The 23,448-nt window shown below is 34.7% G+C and overlaps 1 protein-coding gene across 1 annotated transcript; it reads right to left on the bottom strand.

The window, feature by feature from the left end:
- Positions 1–8,279: 8,279 nt before the first annotated feature.
- Positions 8,280–10,281, bottom strand: LOC133792430 (uncharacterized). Its single transcript, XM_062230337.1, has 4 exons — positions 10,195–10,281; positions 10,083–10,105; positions 8,796–8,959; positions 8,280–8,617 (listed from the first exon to the last, which is right to left on the bottom strand). The coding sequence occupies exons 1-4, from the start codon at positions 10,279–10,281 to the stop codon at positions 8,280–8,282; spliced, it is 612 nt and encodes a 203-aa protein (XP_062086321.1).
- Positions 10,282–23,448: the final 13,167 nt, after the last annotated feature.

Below are 23,448 nucleotides of genomic sequence, written 5' to 3' on the forward strand. Positions count from 1 at the left end.
ACAAAGATAAGGAGGAACCTAAGCCATGCACCTAAGAGGCACACTACCCAAGCCCCTACTCACCCTCGCGTACGTCTAGGTTTGACCCTCCACCTACTGCCGCGCGCCAGACGCACCTCAGCCCTATGGCTCCCAGTGTGCAGCTCTGTGGCTCCATGCATGCACCTAGAGCCCATGCAGTTGCGCACCCACCTGCCTCTGTGTGCGCTAGGCCTGCCTGCCAGGCCCCTGGCCGAGCCCTTGCACGCCAGCCTGCCACCCACCCGAGCCCTTGGCTCCTTGTGCTGCTAGCCCTAGGGCACCATTTTGGTGCCCAAAACCCTAATTTCTAAGTTTTTTTAAATAATTATTTGACTAAATTAAAAAGATGACAAAAATGGTTATTTAATTAAAAGTTAGTTTTAATAAAATAAATTAATTAGAATTTTTTTTTTCTAATTAATAAGTTGGGCAAAACAAAGTTCCTAAAGATTAGCAAGAAAGCCTAAAGGAGAGGATGAGCATTCTTGGAGAGTCTTGAAAGCTACATAGGCTTAAATTGTAATTTTATTTCTAATTTTTTCAAAGGGTCGTAAATCTTAGAAATGCTCGGTTCATCATTTATTGTTTATTTATTTATTTATTGTATTTATTTAAATAAATGTTCATTGATGTTTGATTGATAACATGATCATGCATTAGTCAATTGCATGACATTCATGAAACCCCACACAGTTTCTCATTAATCATGCATATTTTAGAAACATGATTTTCTAGGATTATCCTATTTGTTTATATGAATTATTTTTGGTGAAATCAATTGCATGTAAACTACTAAGTATTAAATTAGTTAAAACTTGGTAACTCACACCATAATAAATGCAATAGTTTTTATAGGTCTTTAAGATAACCAACTTTATGTAAAAATTGTTTTAGCAAAGTTAGATGAATGTAATGGGTAACTATTTAGATCACATTAATTATAGAAACAAGCTCTTTTATAATTATGTTTTTTGTAATCAATTACATTCATATGGTTATTAATAAACTAGTAATTAATTTGGAATTAATTGATTAGTTTAATAAAACACATTAAATCTAAAATAGTAAGTGGGAGAAGGTGAACATCTCAATGTGACCTATGGTCTACATTATTAGTTCAACACCGTGAGATATGAATAGGGCCTTGAGGCGGCTTTGTTTCCGTCCCCCTAAGGAAGGTTTCTAGACATATCAATACCAAGGTTGGATTTTTACGAAGATAGGAGGAAGTGATGTATTTTAGGCTTGACCGACCCTAAGGCGGCACTCTCTAAGTTAAGTCATGAAATCTGAAATAATGGGTTACACTTACAAAGATGTTATTAAGCTTTTGCGGTGGATAATTGCATCTTGACCAAACCAGTGGTACTTTATATTTAAAATAGAAAATAAAGAGTTATCTTAAGTTTTAAATTACAAAGATAAGAATGTCTTATAAGCTATCTGAATTTAACTTGACTGACCCTAAGGTGACACTTTATTTGTTGGATAGTTTTATTGTGGAAAAGTAAATGTTAATTTATGTGTTTTAATTGTTGCATTCATGCATCATGTTTACTTTCCAAAACAATTGATATTTTTTCAAATGATAATATTATTGTGTTTTATTTTCAGTCATAAAATGTTGCCATCCAATTATTTTCCTATAACGTGCCCAGTAATGCATAAAAAGATTTATGATCATATAAAGAAAGTAAAAATGACTGAAGAGGATGAAAATGGATGGGCAAATTCAACTTTGTTCGTTTTCTGGAAAAAAATCTTAAACATATCTATAATTATAAGAAGCCTCCTTCTGTACCATCATGGGATGCAAGCTAAGAGGGGCATGAGAAATATGTTGATTGGATGAGATCAAATCACATGGCGAGATTTTACTGTCTTAGTACCATGGAAGAGAAGCTATGGAAAAAGTTCGAACACATTAAATATGCTTGTGATTTGTGGGATACTGCCTTTGAGGATTTACAGACAAGATCACAATCATGAAAAAGGTAGATATGATTTACCTTTACCTTTGGCTTAATAGTGGATTATGATACATAAAGTTCTAAATCTTTGATTTAGAAACCAGTAATCATTTTTTTGTTATTTGTTCTTCTTCACAGACACTTGAGCGATCAAGAGGAACTTGTAGATGGAGACAAAAAGTTGAAGAGGAAAAGAGGACAATTGTCTAGTTCAAGAAAACGTTAAAGAAAGTCCATTTATTTAAAACTCTTTAGTTTTATTAAAAGAAAACTTTATTGATTGTTTGAACAATGTTTAGTTCATTTTTGTTAGTTAATTTGGAATTTTATTGCATGTAATGACTTTAGAATCCCTTATTTATAATTTGATTATTCTTAAATTTTTTCTTTAGACATGCAATTGAATATTTGGACTTTATCTCTTTCATTAAAATGAACGAACGCTCAATAATTCAGAATTATTTAAAGTAGCAAAACTGCAAGGCAACAAAAGACAAAGTTTCAAATAAGGATGACACATACCTTTAGCATCTTCGAATTGGTCATATAGATCTAGATAGGATAAACAGGTTAACAAAATATGGACCTTTGAGAGAATTATGAGTTGGAACTCTTCCGGTGTGTGAATCTTGTCTAGAAGAAAATGACCAAACGTCCTTTCTCAGCGAAGGAAATAGAGCCAAGAACCTTCGGAGCTTGTACACAACGATGTCTATGGTCCAATAAATGTACAAGCAAGAGGTGGGTATGAGTATTTCGTCACTTTTATTGACGATTACTCAAGATATGGTCATACTTACCTAATGCTTAGGAAATCTGAAACCTTTGGTATGTTTCATGAATTCAAAGCTGAGGTTGAGAAGTAGGTAAGACTCTAAAGACACTTCGATCTAATCGAGGTGGAGAATACTTGGATTTAGAATTAAAAGATTTCTTGCTGGAGCATGGTATTCTATCCTAACTCACAGCACCAAGAATGCCACAATAAAATGGTGTTTCTGAAAGAAGAAATAGGACCTTGTTGGACATGGTCAAATCTATTTTAAACTACTCTTCACTTCCTCTCTCATTCTCAGAATATGGACTTCAAATGGCGGCGTACATTTTGATTGTAGTCCCATCTAAGACCATTAGCAAAATGCCACTGGAACTGTGGAATGGAAACAAACCTAGTTTGTACCATTTCTGCATTTGGAGCTGCCCTGCTCATGCTCTTAAACCTAAATCAGGGAAACTTGAATCAAGGTCGAAAGTGTGCATTTTTGTAGGCTACGCTCCTGAAACAAGAGATGGTTATTTCTATAGTCCCAAGGATCAAAACGTATTTGTTTACACAAATGCGACCTTCCTTGAACATGACTATATGAATAATGATAAACCTCAGAGCAAGGAAGTATTAGAGAAACTCACAGCTGATAAGATTCCATCATAATTATCTTCATCATTAAATGATAAACGAAAAACCGAGGAAACCATGATTCCTAGAAAAGAAACCCTGGTGCAACGTTGTAGTGGGAGGATTGTGAGACAACATGCTCGCTACGAACATGAGACACATGTCCTTGTTTCTGATACAGACAAGGATGATCCATTAACCTTTAAAGAGGCAATGGTTGATCCTGAAAAGGAGAAATGGAAAGAGGCCATGAACCAAGAAATGGAATCAATGTATTCCAATTCTGTCTGGGAACTTGTGGATCCACCTGAAGATGTCAGGCCCATAGGGTGTAAGTGGATATACAAGAAGAAAAGAGGTGTAGATGGAAAAGTAGAGACTTTCAAAGCGAGTCTTGTAGCCAAAGGCTACACTCAGAGATAACGTGTTGATTATGAAGAAACATTTTCTCCTGTGGCCATGCTTAAATCCATTCGTATCCTCTTATCCATAGCGGCTGCCAATGATTATGAGATATGGCAAATGGACGTCAGGACAACATTTCTGAATGACTATCTTGATGAAAGTATCTATATGGTACAACCAAAAGGGTTCATAAGAAAAGGGAAGATAAAAAGGTGTGCAAGTTGCTGAAATCCATTTATGGATAATTAAAACAAGCATGTGTATAAAACAAGCATCTAGATCTTGGAACATCACTTTTGATGAAACAATTAAAACATATGGCTTCGAACAGAATGTCGACGAAGCATGTGTGTATAAATACATCAAAGGAAAAGTGGTGATTTTCTTAGTTCTTTATGTTGATGACATTTTTCTCATTAGGAACAATGTAGAGACATTGTCAAACGTAAAGAAATGGCTACCTGAAAAGTTCCAAAAGAAAGATTTAGGCGAGGCGATCTACGTTATGGGAATCCAAATCCTAATGAATAGGAAGAACAAGCTCTTGGCACTTTCTCAGGTTAATTATATAGATAAGGTGCTTAAAATATTCTCTATGGATAATTCTTAGAAAGGTCAATTATTGACCAGACATGGAATTGCTCTCTCTAAGAAACAATGTCCCAAGACACCTCAGGAGGAAGAGGATGTGAGAAAGTATCCCTATGCTTCAGTATTTGGGAGTCTGATATATGCTATGTTGTGTACTAGGCCCGACATATGTTATGCAGTTGGGATTGTAAGTTTTTATCAATCAAATCCTGGTTTGGAACGCTGGATTACAGTAAATCACATTCTCAAGTATCTTAGGAGAATGAGAGACTATATGCTGGTATATTCATGGGGTGAGCTAAACCTTACTGGATACACTGATTCTGATTTCCAATCAGACAAAGATAGTCGAAAATCGACATCTAGGTTAGTGTTCACCTCTTGGTGGAGGAGCTGTGGTCTGGAGAAGCAATAAGCAATCCAGCATAGTTGATTCAACCATGGAAGTCGAATACATAGGGGCTTGTGAAGCAGCTAAGGAAGCGGTTTGGTTGAGGAAGTTCTACACTGATCAGGAAGTTATTTCAGATATGAATAGGCCATATATCATGTACTGTGACAATAGTGGAGCAGTAGCTAATTCAAAAAAACCTAGAAGTTACAAGAGAGGAAAGCATATAGAAAGGAAATACCACTTGGTAAGAGAGAGTGTACACCGAGGTGATGTGACTGTTATGAAGATAGCATCGGAACAGAACCTGGCTGACCCTTAACTAAGACACTTCCTGCAAGTCGTTCATGGGTCACGTGCACAATATGGGATTAAGGGAAATGCCTCACTTGCTTTGAGGGCAAGTGAGAGATTGTTAGGATTAATGCCCTAAAAGCATGTAAAGACATTTTATTGGTTTTAAATAAAATACAATTTTATTATATTTGAATGTTATAATTATTGTTTGAATTAATTATGTAATAATATCAAGAAATTTCCCTATTCATTCATGAGAATATGATCTTGTATTAGTACGAGAGAATTAAGATCATATATAATAAATAAAATAGTTAGTAACATACTAAAGTAATGAATCTTTAATAAATGTTTACTAGTATGGTTTACTAAGCATACAAGATGCAAGTAATCTAGATTTGGATAACTAATGTGGATAGACATCTTAGTAAATGTGCTGTATATAATAGAGATTATATATGACAGGGCCGATGAGAATGAATTATCTTTATAAACTTGTCGTTTGACATGAAGATTTAATTCTTGTCATAATAGATGATCATTTGTAGATCAGTCTAAATCATGAGTATTCATGAACTCCTGTTTATGTTTATTGGATATTTTGATTCACTTGTTACGGTCTATTAGAATAATGAGGCTAATGACTTTTGTTTTGGAGATTCAATATCATGGATGGTTGAGAACATGAATTACAATTTTGGAATTCATGTTTTCCTAACATATCGAATATTGGTTCCCTTAAGGGTTGATTCTGGAACTGAATAGTTATTGAGCTGAAATCTATAATTAGATTATAGATTAATTATTCGCTAGTGAATTAATGGTACTTAAGGATCAAGAAGTAATTAGAAGGGTTAACGGTAATTTTGACTAGCTCTAATTAACAAACCAATAATGGAGGAGAAAACTACATATATTGATTATATCATTGGACTACTAGAGAAATCTCTATAAATATAATTCTATAAATACTGAGTGCAATTCCATATTTATAGTAGAGTAATCATGGAATTAATAAATAAAATTACTAGATTAAAGAGTTTAATTAATATTCTAGTTTATTGGAGCTTCGTATTATAGGTCCATGGTCCCCAGATCACCTCTGTCCTACACTGTCAAGGGTGAGGATGTCAAAAGAAAGATTTGTGAATTGATTAATTGTGAATTAATTAATTATTTAACTATAATTTTTTTTATTTTGAAAAACTATAGGTTAAAATTAATATTAATCTTGTTTAGATTAATATAAAGAGAGAAAATAATAAAAACCTTATTTATAATATGATATTTATTTATTTAATTTAAAATTGATATTTTAAGATAAAATTAATTTTGATTTAATTGATATTTATGTTGGAATAAATATCTTGTCTTAAAAGTTGATTAAATAAACAAATGAGAAAATTAGGGCAACCCTAATAGGGCTAGGTGACACATTGTACAGTACAGTGTGTGGAGCCTAGCATCAGAGATTTTATCCCTGGGATTTGAATTTTGAATTTCAAATAAATTTGTTTAATTAGTTCTTTAATTATTCTTTTTAAATATGATTTAAATAGATAATTAAATAAAAATATCTAATCAGTTTTAATTTGAATTATATTTTAATTAAATAAAGATTATTTAATTAGATTAAATATATTTATAAATCTGATATTCAGAAGAATAATAGATAATCAGACTCGCTCTCTAAAGCGATAGTTTTCTCTAAACCTGAAAACTATTCTAAACATTCTCTTTGTCAAAACTCTCTAGATCTCATGTATTGAGTACATCTAGGGAGTCATATAAATCAACATTTTGAATCCTAAGTGCCCACACACGTCCTTGTTTGTTTGAGGATTGGTCTGGAAGATCAGGGTGTGAGATCTCAGAACACTGCATAGGAAGATCGTTGATTTATAAAAAAAGACCCAATGACACTTGATAGGCTACAAGAGGTAATCCATGATCTATTTGTATGTGATTTAATATTTATATATGTATATGATTCTGTCTGTTATTGATATTTATTAAAATGGGTCCATATATTCCGCTGCGTACCTTTGATTTGATCATTTAATACCAACTCACATGTCATCTCTTATCAAAATGAACATAGTAGTCTTAAATAATTAATTTAATTATTAATTATAAAAAATATCATATTGACTAGGTCAATGATAATATATAATGTTAAATTATTTATTTATATTTTGTGAGAAAAGAAAAAGAAGAAACTTTGAGAATTTAATTGCAAAGTCTAAAAAATAGAGTATTGTAGTCAATTGAAACAATTTTGTTAATATTGATAAATAGGTATTGATATTAATAAAATGAATTAAATAATGATCAAAATTACAATTGGTTAATTTTGACAAGTATTTAATTAATTATAATTATTAAATAATTAAAAATAAAATGGGAAGCAAAAACCCATTTTATGTCCTAGCTAATTGCCAATATATACTAGTGTTATAGAATGCACTTGGTCAGATGAATTCGACAAGGTAAAAATTTACTACTAGTATTCTATACCTACCTACCCACTCTCTCTTTGTTTTCTCTCAAGGAAATCTCTTCTAATGTGTTGAGACTTGCCCACCCAAACACTAGGTTGTTTTAGAGAAAGACTTGGAAGACTGTGGTCTTGTCTTAAATTGGTTTGGAATCCTTGCAATACCTAGCATTCAACAAGGACAAAATGTTAGGGAATCCAAATGGTGTAGTCAATATTCTCCTACACATCTTGTAAGTACTATAATGGATTTATTATTGTATTTATGTATCTCTATAATATTTACATGCTTGTATGATTTTATGCTTTCAACTATGTATATTATTTTGAATATATATTTATAGGGAGCATGCATATAGAGGAATTGGTCTACCTATTAAAACTTTTTTCACTGGTTCATTGTCTTTGGTCCAAGCTTTGGATAGTACTCCCAGTGGCGGACTCAGGAATTACGGAATTAGTTGAAGGGGGCGCACATGTAAAATATATATATTTATATAATATGCTAAAAAAGTTAATTAAAATTATGGAGATTACATTTTGTGAATATCGATTATCAAGAAATCCCAATTATTTTTTTTAAAAGTACACTAAAAGTTGTACATTAAAAGTTGTCCTCGACGAGATTTCATTTTTGAAAGCGATGGATGATAGGCTCATTATCAATAGAATTGGATACATCCTTCTCAAGATACACAGTCAGACTATCATTCAACCCTTGTCTCCCATTTTTTTGCGCATTTGATACTTCACAATGTTCATTGCAGAGAATGCTCTTTCTACTGAAGCTGTTGCAACTGAAAGCATTAATGCCAATTTAATAAGCAGATAAACTAATGGATATACCTCATCCTTTCTTGTCTCAACTAATTTCATAGAAAGATCAACCATCCCTTTCAAATCTGAAAACTTGACATGAGAGCGCATATTATCAATATAGGTTTGAAGTTGATATTCTAGTACCTTTAAATTCAATGTAGAAAAATCATATGGATAAAGCTGAGCAAGACGGATTAACTTTCCCTTGTCAAAAACAGAAAATGAATTAGCTGGAGATAAGCATGCTAAACAAAGTAGCAGCTCAGTACTAGCCTCATTAAAATGACTATTTAGCTTTTGTAGCTGTAAAATTTGTAAGCTTTGGAGCCTTGTGTCGTGATTTCCCTTGAGGACAATACATATGATTCATATCAAGAACATTAATATTGAACTCCATACAAAAATTACCAACTTCTTCCACTAAAGAATCCCAGCCATTGTCTCTCATCATTTGTAGTTGTTTCTTGCATATTTTAACCAAATCCATGGCATTCACAATATCTTGATCACATTTTTGTAAGACTTGTGACAAATCATTTGTGATCCCAAGAATATTCTTCAACAAATGCAAGCTAAATACAAAATCATATGTTTGCATCATTTGTAACATAGTAGATGCTTTATATTTTTGCTCATTATTCAATCTATCATTTGTAATTTCCTCAAATGGTTTATTTTGTTTCATGACCAATTTTTACTTTTTTTTAACAAAATAAATAGAACACTAATTTTTTTTTATATAGCCCCTTCTAGTCCTAAGCTGGGTCCGCCTTTGCAATATTACTGTGTATCACAATGAGCTAGGAGTAATTTTTTTCGGATATTAAGGCTTTGGAGAGTTAGCCTATTATGATCATCATTCTCACAATATTCTAAAGAGAAAATATGAGAAGAAAAAGTGAGATAAAAATTTCTATAGCTTCTCTACTTTAAAAATTACATACCAACTACGAAAAATAAGCTCTTATTTGTAGAGACTAAAAACTGACTAAAAAATAAATAAAGGAAAGTTTGGGGTTACAAAAGATAATAATAATATTAATAATAAAGTATGATACGAAAATTATATTTATTATTAATAGTATTATTTTTATTGTTATAATTATTGTTATTTTGATGTATGTTGTACATGTAGGTTGAGTGAGGAGGAGTGAGTAGCTGAATGGAGCTGCACTCAGACCAAAGAGCAGAGAAAAAAGCAGTTGAGGTGTCAAATGGTTACAGGTAGCTCGACCAATGAAGAAATGCCACTTGGTGCGCGCTGGGCTGAAGGGAAGAGACATCGGGCGAGCGGTTCAGGTTAGGGTTGTGCAGAGCCTAGATGCGTGGCACATAGAAGAGCTGCCACATGTCAGTGGGACCCACGAAAGAGAGAGAAAATGAGAGAGGGAGCTGGGTTGGGTGGGTTTTGGGCCAGATTGTTGGGCTTCAAGTTGCAAAAATGCCAACTTTTATATTATTTCATCAATTTTAATTCTTATTTCATTTTCTTTGTGCCAAAATTCATTTTTATTTCCTGAAAATTGAACACAAATTAAATTAAAAATAATATTTTCAATTATAAGATATATTACAATAAATTTATGAAAATATTATTTAAATCTTTAAGAATAATAAAATGATATTTTTGAGCACTAATCATAGCTCCGACACTTTAATCAAGACTTTGCTACAAAATCTCATTATTTGGCTTACCCAACAAGCATATAAGCCATTGCCTATTGAAAATGCAATAAAGCAAACTCCAACTCCATCAGTTGGAGCTTTTTTGGAAGTAGACATGGAACCACTATAATCCCTCACACACTCCCTTCCTTCGTCGCTTCATCACAGCCACGATTGTCTTCTTAATCGTTCCACCATCATCATCTTCATCATTTGGCTCATTCTCCATCCATGCCTTCGCAAATTCTCAGTCGACTTTGTGTCTCACCAATTTTAGCATCTCTTCCTAATACGATAAAGTTAGGTTACTTTTTAGTTCTACTTATTTAAAGTTTTATTATTATTATTACATATTTTTTGAACAAATTATTATTATACATTTTTAGTTCTTTTTATGTGTAGTTGTGTTATTTTTTAAGTTGTTATGATAAAGAGATAAATACAAGAAATTATTACGAAAATTGTATAAAAGAAGCCAAATCACAACAACACATGGTCTTATGGTATGCACTTTATATGTTACATAGATATTAGAGAACTTTTTCTTATAAAATATTTGTATGAATTATTATTTTTAATTAAGAGAAAAAAATGAAATATATTTATTTGAATTGGTTGGAGATGATGAAAAGATAATTTAAATTGATTTTATTAGAGATAATCTTAGATGTTTTGAATATGAGATTGTTTCAGTATTTTGACCATATCTCCCTATTTCTATATTAGATTTACAAGATCATGGTAGCGTTGGAAAACTTATTCAATTACATGCAAAATTATTATATAAACGAAGTAAAAATTGGACGTTTATTAGATGATATTTGACCTAAGAGATAATTAATCCTAAAGATATCGAAATTCAATAAGATATTTTAGAGCATAATTAAATAACAAGTTGCAACATTTAGAAAATACTTTCAACAACCTTAGCACTATAAAAAGAGTGCTTTACATTATTTTAGAGAATTTTTTAAGCCCTAGAGATTGATTAAAGGCATGAGGAGAGCAAGAGAAGAACTTAAACTCTATCTCATATTTCTATCTTTCTTTTACTCTTTGGATTTTAATATGTTATTCATTGATACCATTATGATTATTAACTCAGTTTTTATGATAGAGAAATGATGTGACCAAACATTTAGTGTTATTTATGAGTTTTATTATTTCTTCTTCATATCTATGTTTCATTTCTTTGATCTATGCTTAATACTTGTGAGTGATTGACCACTATTTATATGATTTATGATTTTGATTTGAGATTTAAGAATTAAAAATTGAATATGCTATAGTTAAAAAATTATAGATTGTTATAGGATGAGAATATCTATATAAATAATCTATGTAGCATGAACTTTATGTTTTTAAATAACTTTTTATAAGTTGAAATTGTCACAGGAATGTAGGAATTTACTTATTAGATTCAATCTCTGTCTTGAGAAAGAATAGATAACTCATTAAAAAATTGGTATCAACATAGGAAAAAGAATTTATAACGCTAAGTTAGAAATATTAAAGAGAATTGTTATAATGAAATAAAAAGCTTTAGGTTCTTAATCATATAAGTGTACTTTAGTCATTCTTTTGTTTGTTTATGTTTAATATCGTAAATCAAATATTGTTTAATGAAAATAAAATAAAAAATTAAGGAAATTAATGAATAATAGATAATGTTTATGAGAACAATACTTTATTTATCATAATTTCAACACTTTAACCTCAACAAGAAGATAAGATTGACTTCGTCATTTACTAGTAGCATTTCCATATTTTGAGGGGAAAAATAACCTACTACTAAATTTATTTATTTAAAGAATAAGAATTTTTTTTATGTATTTATATGGTTTAATTTATCAAATTTATGTAATATTAAGAAAACTCTTATACAGACAAAATACCTTCAGTGGAAGTGGATGAATAAATCAACAAAGCTTAGTCTCAGATTGTTCTCTTCCATGGCGAAGAAGAAGAAGTCGATTCGTAGGCCTGGAATTCATGTCGAAGAACAGGTTGAACTGTTGTCACCTGATGTACATGTGCAGGTTGTTCCAGGCACTGAGGGAGTGGGAATCGTAGGGTAGGAAAAGGATGATCTAATGGCTCTAGAAACGCCTGGGTCTGGGGATTTGAAGTTTCCTGAAACTGATCGACTGATTATATGAACACCAAGGGTTCTGAGGTTAAGGGAGATGGAATTGGTCTGGGTCCGACTGGTGCATCTTGGGCGGATAAGGCAGATGAAGGGGACAAGGTAGCTGAAGGGGATTTTTAGTCAGCAGCACAACATCAATGGCAACAATTCATGATGAGTAAGCTCTCATTTTTTGACCAGAAACTCAAATTTACAGAACATTTGTTTAGAAATGGGCAGAAGTATGCTAAGGTTGATATTGAAGAGGTTAAAGTTCAATCTGCGAATTGGAGTTTGGCAGTAATATGCATGGTGCTTGGAGCTAACCCTCCAATGGCAGTGTTTGAAGGGTTCCTTAAAAGAGTTTGGGGCCATCTAGGGATTGCTCAAATTGCTATAATGACGATGGGGATAACTATGATCAAATTTAATGATGAAGCAACGAGAGATCATGTATTAGAGAATGGTGTGCTTCAATTCAACAGGAAACCTGTTATCATTAGGCCATGGACAGCAGATCTCAGTGCAATCCATCTCATTCGCTCAGTTCCATTATGGATTCGTCTACATGACCTTGGACTCCAGTATTGGGGCAGCAAGTGTATTAGTGCATTGGTGAGCACTATTGGCAAACCGCTTCTTGTAGATAAATTTACGAGGGAGCGATCACGAATTCAATTTGCTAGGGTTCTTGTGGAGATGGAGATAATAGATAATCCTCCTAGAAGTATTCAGTTTATCAATGAGTATGGACAGATTATGGAACAGGGAATAGAATATGAATGGCTGCGTACTAAATGTAAGGCTTGCTTTGGATTTGGGCATTCTATGGTGGACTGTCGTAAGGACCATAAAATTCAATGGGTGAAAAAAGAAGCTGTAGCTAAACCTGAAGTAACAGACGAGAAGACTAAAGTTTCTGAGGGGCTTAATGAAGAGACACCTGAAGGTTTGTTTGGAGCTACTGCTGTAGAGGATAACTCGGTTCAGAAGTCTAAGGAGGTTCAACTTTCAGGGCTGGATAAGTCAGATCAGTTGAAGGAAACAAATAAGGGTGAGCAATGGCAAACTCCAAGACGTGTGGCTACACAGGCAAGGCAGGGTCTAATAACAGGTGGTAGTACTCTTCCGGCTGTTCAGGTTCAAAAACAGACAAATCAGTTTGTAGTTCTTCAGGAACAGAAGAAGGGTGGCAAAGAAGGTAATCTTGGAGCTAGTTCTTCCAATGGATAATTGCAATCTACTGAGTTGGAACTTGAGAGGGCTGAATAGTACTAATAAACATATTTCAGTCTTAGATATTTGTAGTAGGAATAAGATTGGAGTTGGTGGTTTGTTAGAAACCAAAATGAGGGGGAATAAAATTGTTGAGTTCATGGAGCATAAACTTCCTAATTGGGAGTTTTACTCTAGTCCGACTATTGAGGGCAGACTCTTAATAATTTGGAGGAAAGTCTTTGTGAGAGTGACTATTTTGGAGGAATCACATCAGTTTGTTCATTGTATGGTCAATTTGGCAGGGCAGAGGGGTATTTTTTATGTAACTTTTGTCTATGGGTTCAATATATTGGAGAGTAGGAGGAGTTTATGGCAAGATCTTAACAGGAATTCTCTTTCTGTGAGAGCTTGGATTGTGCTAGGGGACTTCAATGCCCCTTTCTCTGGTTTAGACAGATCAGGTGGAAAACCAGTTTCTGGTCTAGAGTTAGCTGATCCTTTGTGTTGGCTAGCTGATACCAAAGTTGAGGCACTTAAAAGCATTGGTTCTTATTTTACTTGGACAAACAACCAAGAAGGTTCAGCTAGGATTTACTCTAAGATTGATAATGTATTCATGAATGAGGATTGGCTTGATCTCTTTCCTCATTCTTTGGCTATTTTTAGTTGGGAGGTAGTCTCGAATCACTGCTCCTGTGTTGTCACTAACATGCCTATGGAGAAAATGGGAGTTAAGCTTTTCAGATTTTATAATTTTTGGATTGGCCACTCAGATTTCAAAGAAGTTGTTATGAGCAGTTGGAGGGACCCTCTTAAAGCTACTGGACTAAGAGCTATTTACTTAAAGCTTATGAGGCTGAAGCACCGACTTAATAAATTTAACAGAGATGCTATTGGAGATATAGGTCTGAACTACCATTCGGCTAAGGAGGCATATCAGGAAGCTCAACTTCAAGCTCAATTTTATCCCCATGATCACAGATTGCAAGAGGTAGTTAAGGAGAAGGCTGCTGAGTTCACTTTACAGGAGCACATGTACCATAGCTTTCTTGCTCAGCGTAGTAAGATTACTTGGATTAGGAAGGGGGATATGAACACCTCTTATTTCCATGTCTGTTTGAAAAAACGAAGAGCAGATAACCGTATTGCTACTTATATTACTAAACAAGAAACTTTGATTGATGATTTTAAGGAGGTGGTAACTCACTTTGTTGACCATTTTAAGAGCTATTTAGGCAGCCCAAGTTCGGCTACTGGTAGAATAGAACTGCATTGTATGGAGATAGGGTCCAAGCTCTCCATAGAACAACAACTCCTTCTCTTAAAACCCTTTTCCAGCAAGGAAATCAAAGATGCATCTTTTGGAATTCCTAGCACTAAGTCCCCAGGACCAGATGGATTCGGCTCTGGCTTTTTCAAAGAGCTTTGGCAGGAAATTGGGAAAGATGTCTGTTCAGCGATAGTTCAAGGTTTTACCACAGGTCAATTTCCTTCTGAACTTCATGAGACCACTCTTTCCTTGGTACCTAAAGTCTCTAATCCAATGTGGGCTATTGACTACAGACCTATTGCTTGCTGCTCCACGTTGTATAAATGTATGGCTAAATTGTTATGTTCTCGTATGGCTTTAGTTCATCCTGTCCTTATTCAGCCTAACCAGGGTGCGTTTGTTAGGGGTAGGTCGATTGCTCATAACATAATGATTTTTCAAGACCTCATCAAGAATTATGGTAAGGCTGTAACTTCTCCTAGATGTGCCATTAAAATAGATCTTAGCAAAGCTTATGACACGGTTGACTGGCAGTTTCTTGAAGATCTTTTGAGGGCCTTTTGCTTCCCTATGAAATTTATTGGTTGGATAATGACATGTGTGAGAAACACATCTTACTCTTTACTTATGAATGGTAGAGTGCAAGGTAGCTTTAAGGGTAAAAAGGGGCTGCGTCAAGGTGATCCAATGTCTCCCCTTCTTTTTGTGCTCATTATGGGATATATGACCAGAAGCCTTCAACTGGCTGCTCGGGCTTCTACATTTAGATATCACCCTATGTTTAAGAGCCTTAAGATTCTTAATTTGTATTTTGCTGATGACTTAATTCTGTTTTGTAAGGGATCCCTCTCGGCAGTGAGCATTTTTAAGGAGGCCCTAGGGAAGTTCAGTGAGGTTACTAGTTTATCTATCAATACTAATAAGTCTCATATTTACTTTGGTGGAGTTAATGCAGCTGGGAGAATGGTTATTGCACAGGAAATTCAGTTGCCTAAGGGGTCCTTTCCTCTTAGGTATCTTGGGATCCCTATGAGACCAACTAAGTGGAAACATGAGGATTATGAGATTATTGTTCATAAAATCAGGTTGAAACTGTTATCTTGGACTAGTAGGCATCTGTCCTATGCAGGTCGAATGCTTCTTATACACTCTGTTCTATTTGGACTTAGAAACTATTGGATGAGTGTGTTTATTTTGCCTTAGAGTATTGTCAAGGAGGTCGAGAAATTATGCCGAATGTTTCTATGGGGAGCTTCAGGGAATCGCAGTAAACTGCATCTGGCTTCTTGGCATCAGGTGTACCTCCCTAAAGCTTATGGAGGGCTCGGGTTCAGGGATGGGGCTAAATGGAACAGAGCTATTTTAGCCAAGTACATTTGAGCTGTTTCAGAAAAACAGGACCTCCTTTGGCTCAAATGGATCAAGGAAATCTATTTGAAGGGAGTTAATTTTATGGAATTATGCTCTGAAACCGGACAGCAGCTGGTATTGGAGGAAATTATGCCTTTTAAGGAGTAAATTCAGTAAGAGAGAGGTCCTTGCTGCTGGGATTTCAGGGAAGTTTAAGCCTTCAAAGTTATATAACAGTACCCTCAATCAGCAGCTCGTGGAGTACAAGCATGCAGTCCGGTTTAAGATGATTATCCCTAAGCATAAGTTTCTTCTTTGGCAGGTTGTCAATGCTCACCTCCTCACTAGAGACAATTTATCTAGAATCAATTTTCAGTTGAACAGCTTCTCTTGTCCAGTGTGTGAAGATCATAATGAAAGCCACACTCATCTCTTTTTTGAGTGCTGCCTTTCTAAGATGACACTTACCTTCATTTTCGCTTGGCTTGGGTTTCAAGCTTGGCCTAGTAATTACAATGACTGGTTGGTTTGGCTCAACAGTGGGCAGAGTGGTATCATGGAGTCTATTCTGAACTTGGTGTTAGCAGCAGTGATCTATATCATCTGGCGGAACAGAAATAGATGTGTTTTTTATGGTTATTTTGTGACAGCTAGTAGTATAGCAAAGGAAGTTATAAACTTAGTCAAGTATAGATTATACATTGTTAATAATAGGAAGATTTCTACACAACACCAGCTCTTTATAAGAAAACTTCAATGTTACTAAAGTGTGTTTAGGGGCATTTGTTAGTTGTGTTGTCAGATTATTTGTTTGTTGGGTGATTGGCCCTTTGGTTGTAAATGACTGTTTTTTCAATGAAGTTTCTTTCTTCTTGATCAAAAAAAAAAAAAAAAGAAAACTCTTATACATCTATATATTCCGTAAAACAATGTTAGTGTATATTGATTGTGTATCCTTGCAATACAAATTTATTGTTTATAGTATTTTTCCTCAAGGAGCCCTGACTCTAGGGTTATCTTCTGCAAGGTTTCTGAACCTAAATCTCTTATTCTCTTCTTTTGATCGGAGCCACGTCAACGACTTGGAGTGTACAGTTTGCTCTGGTTGGAAGGGGAAGTTGCTTATTTCTATAGCTTCATGTGTCTACCTTCGTGCAAGTGCTTTTGGGTTAATGGAGGAATAGGCCATCCTTTCTAGTTTCATTCCTAGGCAATGATGGCCTTAGGGTTCATAGGGTGGGGAAAGTCGAATCTCAAGCGTAGAAGGATTTGGGGGTCGGGGGTTTCAAATTTGGTGGATTTTGGGGTTCAAAGGGTTCGGCCTCCTTCTCAGATTTAGTGGGTTTTAGCGGGGAGGTGATCCTAAACTTTAGGCGTAGGGGATTGTTTAACACTCAAAATATGACATTCACTAGCGGTAATTACATAGATGGGCGGTTGATTCCACAAGGAGGTAACTAAGAACAAAAAGATTAGTAGAAAAATAAACACAAAATATTAGTGAAAAGTAATGGAAATGGATTTGTGGTTTTTATTTTAAGAATTTGATGGTAAAATAAAGCAAATAAAAATAAGTGGTGTTTAAAGATTAGAGAATAGGAAGGTGTCAAGAATCACCCATATGTTTTGTTTAGTTAATTTATATTTTTTATTCATAAAGTTTGCACAAATGATTTAACATTAAAGTTCCTTTATAATTCACAAAATGTATTTGAGTAATTATGTCCTTATCTTAGAAGCAACATAGTAATCTTATAAAAAAATCTAATAATGACACTATACAATTAGGCTATAATGCAATAAAAGATTAAACATAAAACTAGACATCAATATTATTTATACTAATTTAAATACATAAAAAGAGCATGACTAATTTTATATATAATGTTGGCAAAAATAAATAAAGATAAAAAAGCCGATAAAAAACATAAACTACTCAAATGTATAAACTTTAAAAGCACATATATTGAATAAAAAATATAAATGACATTGTTTTGCATATGAGATCATCCTTAATGTTCACAAGAAGATTAGGTCATTATGCTCACCATTCCCATAGAAATTCTAGAGAAAAAATATGATAAGAAAAAAGTGAGACAAAAATTTGCTATAGTTTCTCTACTCTAAAAACTACATACCAAATAGATAAAATGAGCTCCTATTTATAGAGTCTAAAAAAAGATTAGAAAGCAAAATAAAAATAAATTTGCATTTGCAAATAAATAAAATATAAATAATAAAATTTGATTATTTAAAAACTAAATTTTATTATTAATAATATTTATAGTGTTATCATAACTATTTTTGGTCTTATTTCCTTGCAAGAAGGTAGAGTGTTGTTGAGAAAATAGAACTCATGGAGATGTTGATTGGTAAGAGCTTAAAGTGAGCAGGAAAATTGCATTTTTTTTATTATTGATTGGCACAACCAATAGAAACGTGACATGTGGCATGCGTAAGGCTATTGGCAAAAGGTTGGGATGCAGGCGGATCGGGCATGGGTCATGCAGGCCACATGCAGGGCTCTAAAGCTGGGGCAAGCCGGCGGGACGCATGTCAGGCACAGGTGAGAGAAGAGAGGGAAAGAGCTGGATTTAAGGGAAATCGAATCTGGACTTTCTTGGGCCTTTTCTTTTCAATTTTGCCATTTTTTCTATTATGTTTTTTTTTTTAGATTTAATTCTTTCTTTCTTCCTTCTTTTTGCTAATACCCAAAATGCATTTTATTTTCTGAAAATTGAACAAATTAAATTAAAATAATATTTTCAATTATGAAATATATCACAATAAAACCATGAAAATATTATTTAAAACATAATTTATTTTAAATTTTAAGACTAATAAAATGACATTTTTTGTAACGCCTTGCATAGCCAAGACCGTTACACTGTATATTTATAAAGGTGCAGGACTTGCTAATCAAGTCATTTAGTTAAAAAAAAACGTGACACTGAAACTATTAATGAGCTAGGGTTAAAAGGTTTCAGTCTCAAAAGATACAATTCATATAATTAAACATTTTACACAAGGGATCCCAAAAGAACCAGCGTTTAAAAGTCTGTTTACAAAATTTCCAAAGTACAAACAACCACTGGCCACTCTAAGGGCAAAACAGACATTTATGGTTCTCCTGTTCCTGTCTCCTCCTCAACAGTGGCGGCGGAGCAGCTGATCATGTACATTATACCCTCAGAGCTCTCCGAATCAGGGTTGATCAAGCTTGCCCTTGCCTTTACCTGCACAACGAAGTACCCGTGAGCCAAGGCCCAGCAAGAAAACATAATGTTATAGTACAAACAATGATATCAACTGAATAATCCTTAAAGCATGTTCATACACTTTGCAAACCACACCAATTACATAAGCAAAGAATCGACAAACCAGCACTTAGCTATTTAGCATGACAAATCCACCAATCAATAATAATCAAATCACATGATAATCAAGGTCGACACCCTTAGGTCGCTCCCTTTGAATACCCCACTGACTCTGGTTCGCTTAAACCGAGCTCAGTGCATAATAAACTGTCCTCAGCTACCAGTGGCTGAGCCGCACCCTGTGCACCAATGTAAACTCCGGCACTCTTAGGTCGTTTATTTATTATTCACATGGCATAATACCACCCTCAACTAAGCATACAAAATAGAGAGCCCTTAGTCCCTTTATCAATTCACAATCGGGTGCAGTTTTCTTACCTTTAAGTTCCAAGTACACTGATTACGAGAGATGCCCCTTGAGCACGATCCGCTTCCCAAGCCCTAGCTTAGTGCCTAGTCACAACCAAGATAAGGGAAATCATTAATAATTATAAAAAAGGCTTTTGGATAAGGTTCTAGTCTCCGAAACATTGAATTCCACCAAACACGGTAGTAGAATCGATCCCGAGCACCCTAGGTTAAGTTCCCATGCTTAAAATCCCAAAAACACAAATCTCCTTAAGGGTCGCGGCTCAAGCTCCCTATGACGCGGCTTGGCCCCAACCATAGGCTCATTCTCACCCAGAACCAGACACAGGCCACGACCCTACATACCCCATGTCGCGGCCCGCCCTCCATCTTCAGCACTCATCAGCTTCAGAGGGCCGCGACACACCAAGAACTATGCCGCGGCCCGACCCCTTCGAACCCAGAAAAACCACCATTTTTAACTCTCAAACCTCACTCAAAACCTCTTATAACCATCCCAATAATATACTCCAATTATCACAAACATCCCTGCATGATTTCAGAAGCTTAAGCCAGCAGAAACCTAATCTAGAAACTCATCAAAACACCACTTCAATCTCTGAAACTCAAAAGCTTAAAAATATCAAAACCAGTCAAGAAAACACCAAGATTCAGACATTATATCATAAATTCGAGCTTACCTTCACTGATGAACCAACTCTCTAAGAAATTTCTGAGCTAACTCCCAATACCTAAGCTTCAATTTAGTCCTTCAATGTCAAAAACCCATAAACACCTCAAAACTCAGCCATAACCACAGAATTTAACCACCCTGCATAAAGCTTATGGCTTACCTTAATTCTTGATTGAATCATCAACTAATCCCTAAGCTAATTTCCTAAATCACAACTCCAATTCTCTGAATTTCAGCCAAGTTCTTCTTGGTTCCTTATGGTTTTCTTTGAGAGAGAAAGAGAAGAGGAGGGAAGGTCGGTTTAGCTGTTTGTTCTATTGTTTTCTAAAGTTTTGTCTATTTATCCTTAAGAAATTAAGTCAATCCCGAGGCTCGGGGTACCGGAAACGTCCCCAAGGGCAAAATGGTAAAATTCCCCAGTATTCCCTCCTAAGCATCCTAACCTCAAATATATCTCAAATTATTTATTTCCATAACCTAATAACCCAAATAACCATCTAATACCCGAAATACCCCTTGACTTGCCCCAAGTCAAGTATTAGGTCCCGTTGTGACTTTCCCGCTAACTAGCTCTCTAGAATCGCCTCAAGTCGCATGCTGCAATTTTACCCACATAATAATTTGGTCCTCACAATTATAACATATAATCACATTTACGGTATCAACGGGATAAAATTACAAATATACCCCTTTAAGCTAAACAGGGCCTACATGCATACTAATACTCGTAGACATGCATTTCACATATATTCATATAATCAATACAAGCATGCTTATCACAGAATCATGCATTAAACTAATAAATTCACACATAAACTAATTATGCCCTCATGGCACACTAATCAAGGCCCTTAAGCCTTATTAGTAATTTTGGGTCGTTACATTTTTTAACACTAATCACAGCCTCCAACCAGTTTATTGCTAATCCCTAACAAATCAAGCAGAGAAAAAAATGATCAAGTTGAATAATCAAGTCAATCCAAGTAAAACCATCTAAGCAATTTCAAAGTGTCAATAGGAAGTCAAAAATTACTATCAAAGCTACTTCTGTTGCAATTCCAGAATTAGTGTGTTTGTGCACCAAACCATATCAATTTTTACCACAAGTCTTAACACAAATAGTATCGAAAAATCTCAAAAGTATAAAGCTCTCAACTCCAAATTTCCTCACACATATTGATAATATTTTTATGGGAAGGATAACACTCTTGGAGTTAGAAATGTAACAATTAACACTCAAATGAGAGAAGATAAACTTTTTACGACAAACAATTTGAACAAGTATTGATCACAAGATATCAACATCAACTTATTTTAATTCAAATGACAAACAACTTTTAGGATCTATAAAAGAAACTTTTTTAAAGAATAAAGAACCAATTAAATAGAAATCATAAATAAGGAAAAGAAACTATATATATTTTCATTTTTTTTTTAATTTTTTCTTACTGTTATCCCCAAAAATGGAGAATGATGACGTGGCAATAGAGGTGACAAATGGCAGTACATGGTCCATAAAAGACACATTAAATAGTCAATAAATACATTGACTCCTCAGAGTTGTGATAAGGTGACCCGGTAGACTGACGAAGAATTTGGACTGCTTGAAAGATGTCATAACCAAGCCAAGTGTACCTTGGTCCGAGGAAAGCTAAGGAGAGTGCATCCTAGGAGGCTAAAGAGAATGCATCCTAGGAGAGCTAAGGAGAGTGCATCCTAGGAGGCTAAGGAGAATGCGTCCTAGGAGAGCTAAGGAGAGTGCATCCTAGGAGGCTAAGGAGAATGCATCCTAGGAGAGCTAAGGAGAGTGCATCCTAGGAGGCTAAGGAGAATGCATTCTAGGAGAGCTAAGGAGAGTGCATCCTAGGAGAGCTAAGGAGAGTGCATCCGAGGAGAACTCAAGAGAGTGGTCCTAGGAGACCCCAAGGATGTGGTCCTAGGAGATCCCAAGAGAGTGATCCTAGGAGACCCCAAGGATGAGGTCCGAGGAGGAGAGCCCAAGAGACCTTGGTCCGAGGAGAACTCAAGAGAGTGGACCTAGGAGACCTCAAGGATGAGGAGAAAAGTGCATGTCCTACCACCATGCACGTCCGACCAACAAGTGTATGTCCTACCACCATGCACATGTCCGACCAGCATTTGCATGAGTGGTCAGTAGGAGGTGGATCAACTAGCTAGAGGAGGACTAAGTCAAGATTCCCATAAACAACTTCAACAAGATATGCGGGAATCTCTCATTCTTCCCACAAATGGGGGGTTTGTTACATTTTGAATTTTGAATGTTTTTTGTAATTTAAATGTAATAAGTATAATAAAATATCTCGATTCTAGGGGATACCGTATGTATGATCCTAAGCCTATAAATAGAGGGCTTATGGGATTAGAGAGGGGCTTCTTCTGCTTCTTCTTTCTAGAGAGAGAAAATTTGGGTCTGAGTATTCTAGAGAGAGAAATTTGGGTCTGAGTATTCTAGAGAGAGAAAGTGCTGGCATTTGAGAGAATTCTTGTATTTTTGCAATCTGTACTGAAGAAACTCAGTTGGCTCAGTCCATCTGATCTTGAGTACAGATCTATAAATCACAACTCTAAGTGGATTAGGCTATTACCGACTATTGAGCCTGAACCACTATAAAATCTCGTGTTATTTACTTTTCTTGATAAAACCGTCTGTGTCGTTTTATTTCTCTTGAAGGTTTGTCGTATTTGACGTTCTCACGTCGTTGGCTAAAAACGCAGTCAACACTTACAAAACTATAAAATAATAATAGAAATATTTTTTATTTATACAAAACTACAAAATAATAGTAGAAAGTGTTGCTCTACATTAATCTTCACAGATCTTCTTGATCATTTTTATTTTCCATAATAAAGTCTTTAATATTTTGATTGATTTTAAGTATTTATTTATTATTGGAGTTGATATGTCATTTCTCCAATCGGAAAGAAAGCTTAGTTTACTTGACACTCGTTGGATGCTAAATTGTTGGTGCCTACTGAATTTAGTTGATTCATAACTAGAGTTGATATGTCATTTCTCCATTTGGAAAGAAAACTTAGTTTACTTCACACTC

The sequence above is a fragment of the Humulus lupulus genome, chromosome 7 (genome assembly GCF_963169125.1).
Source record: "Humulus lupulus chromosome 7, drHumLupu1.1, whole genome shotgun sequence".
Taxonomy (NCBI): domain Eukaryota; kingdom Viridiplantae; phylum Streptophyta; class Magnoliopsida; order Rosales; family Cannabaceae; genus Humulus; species Humulus lupulus.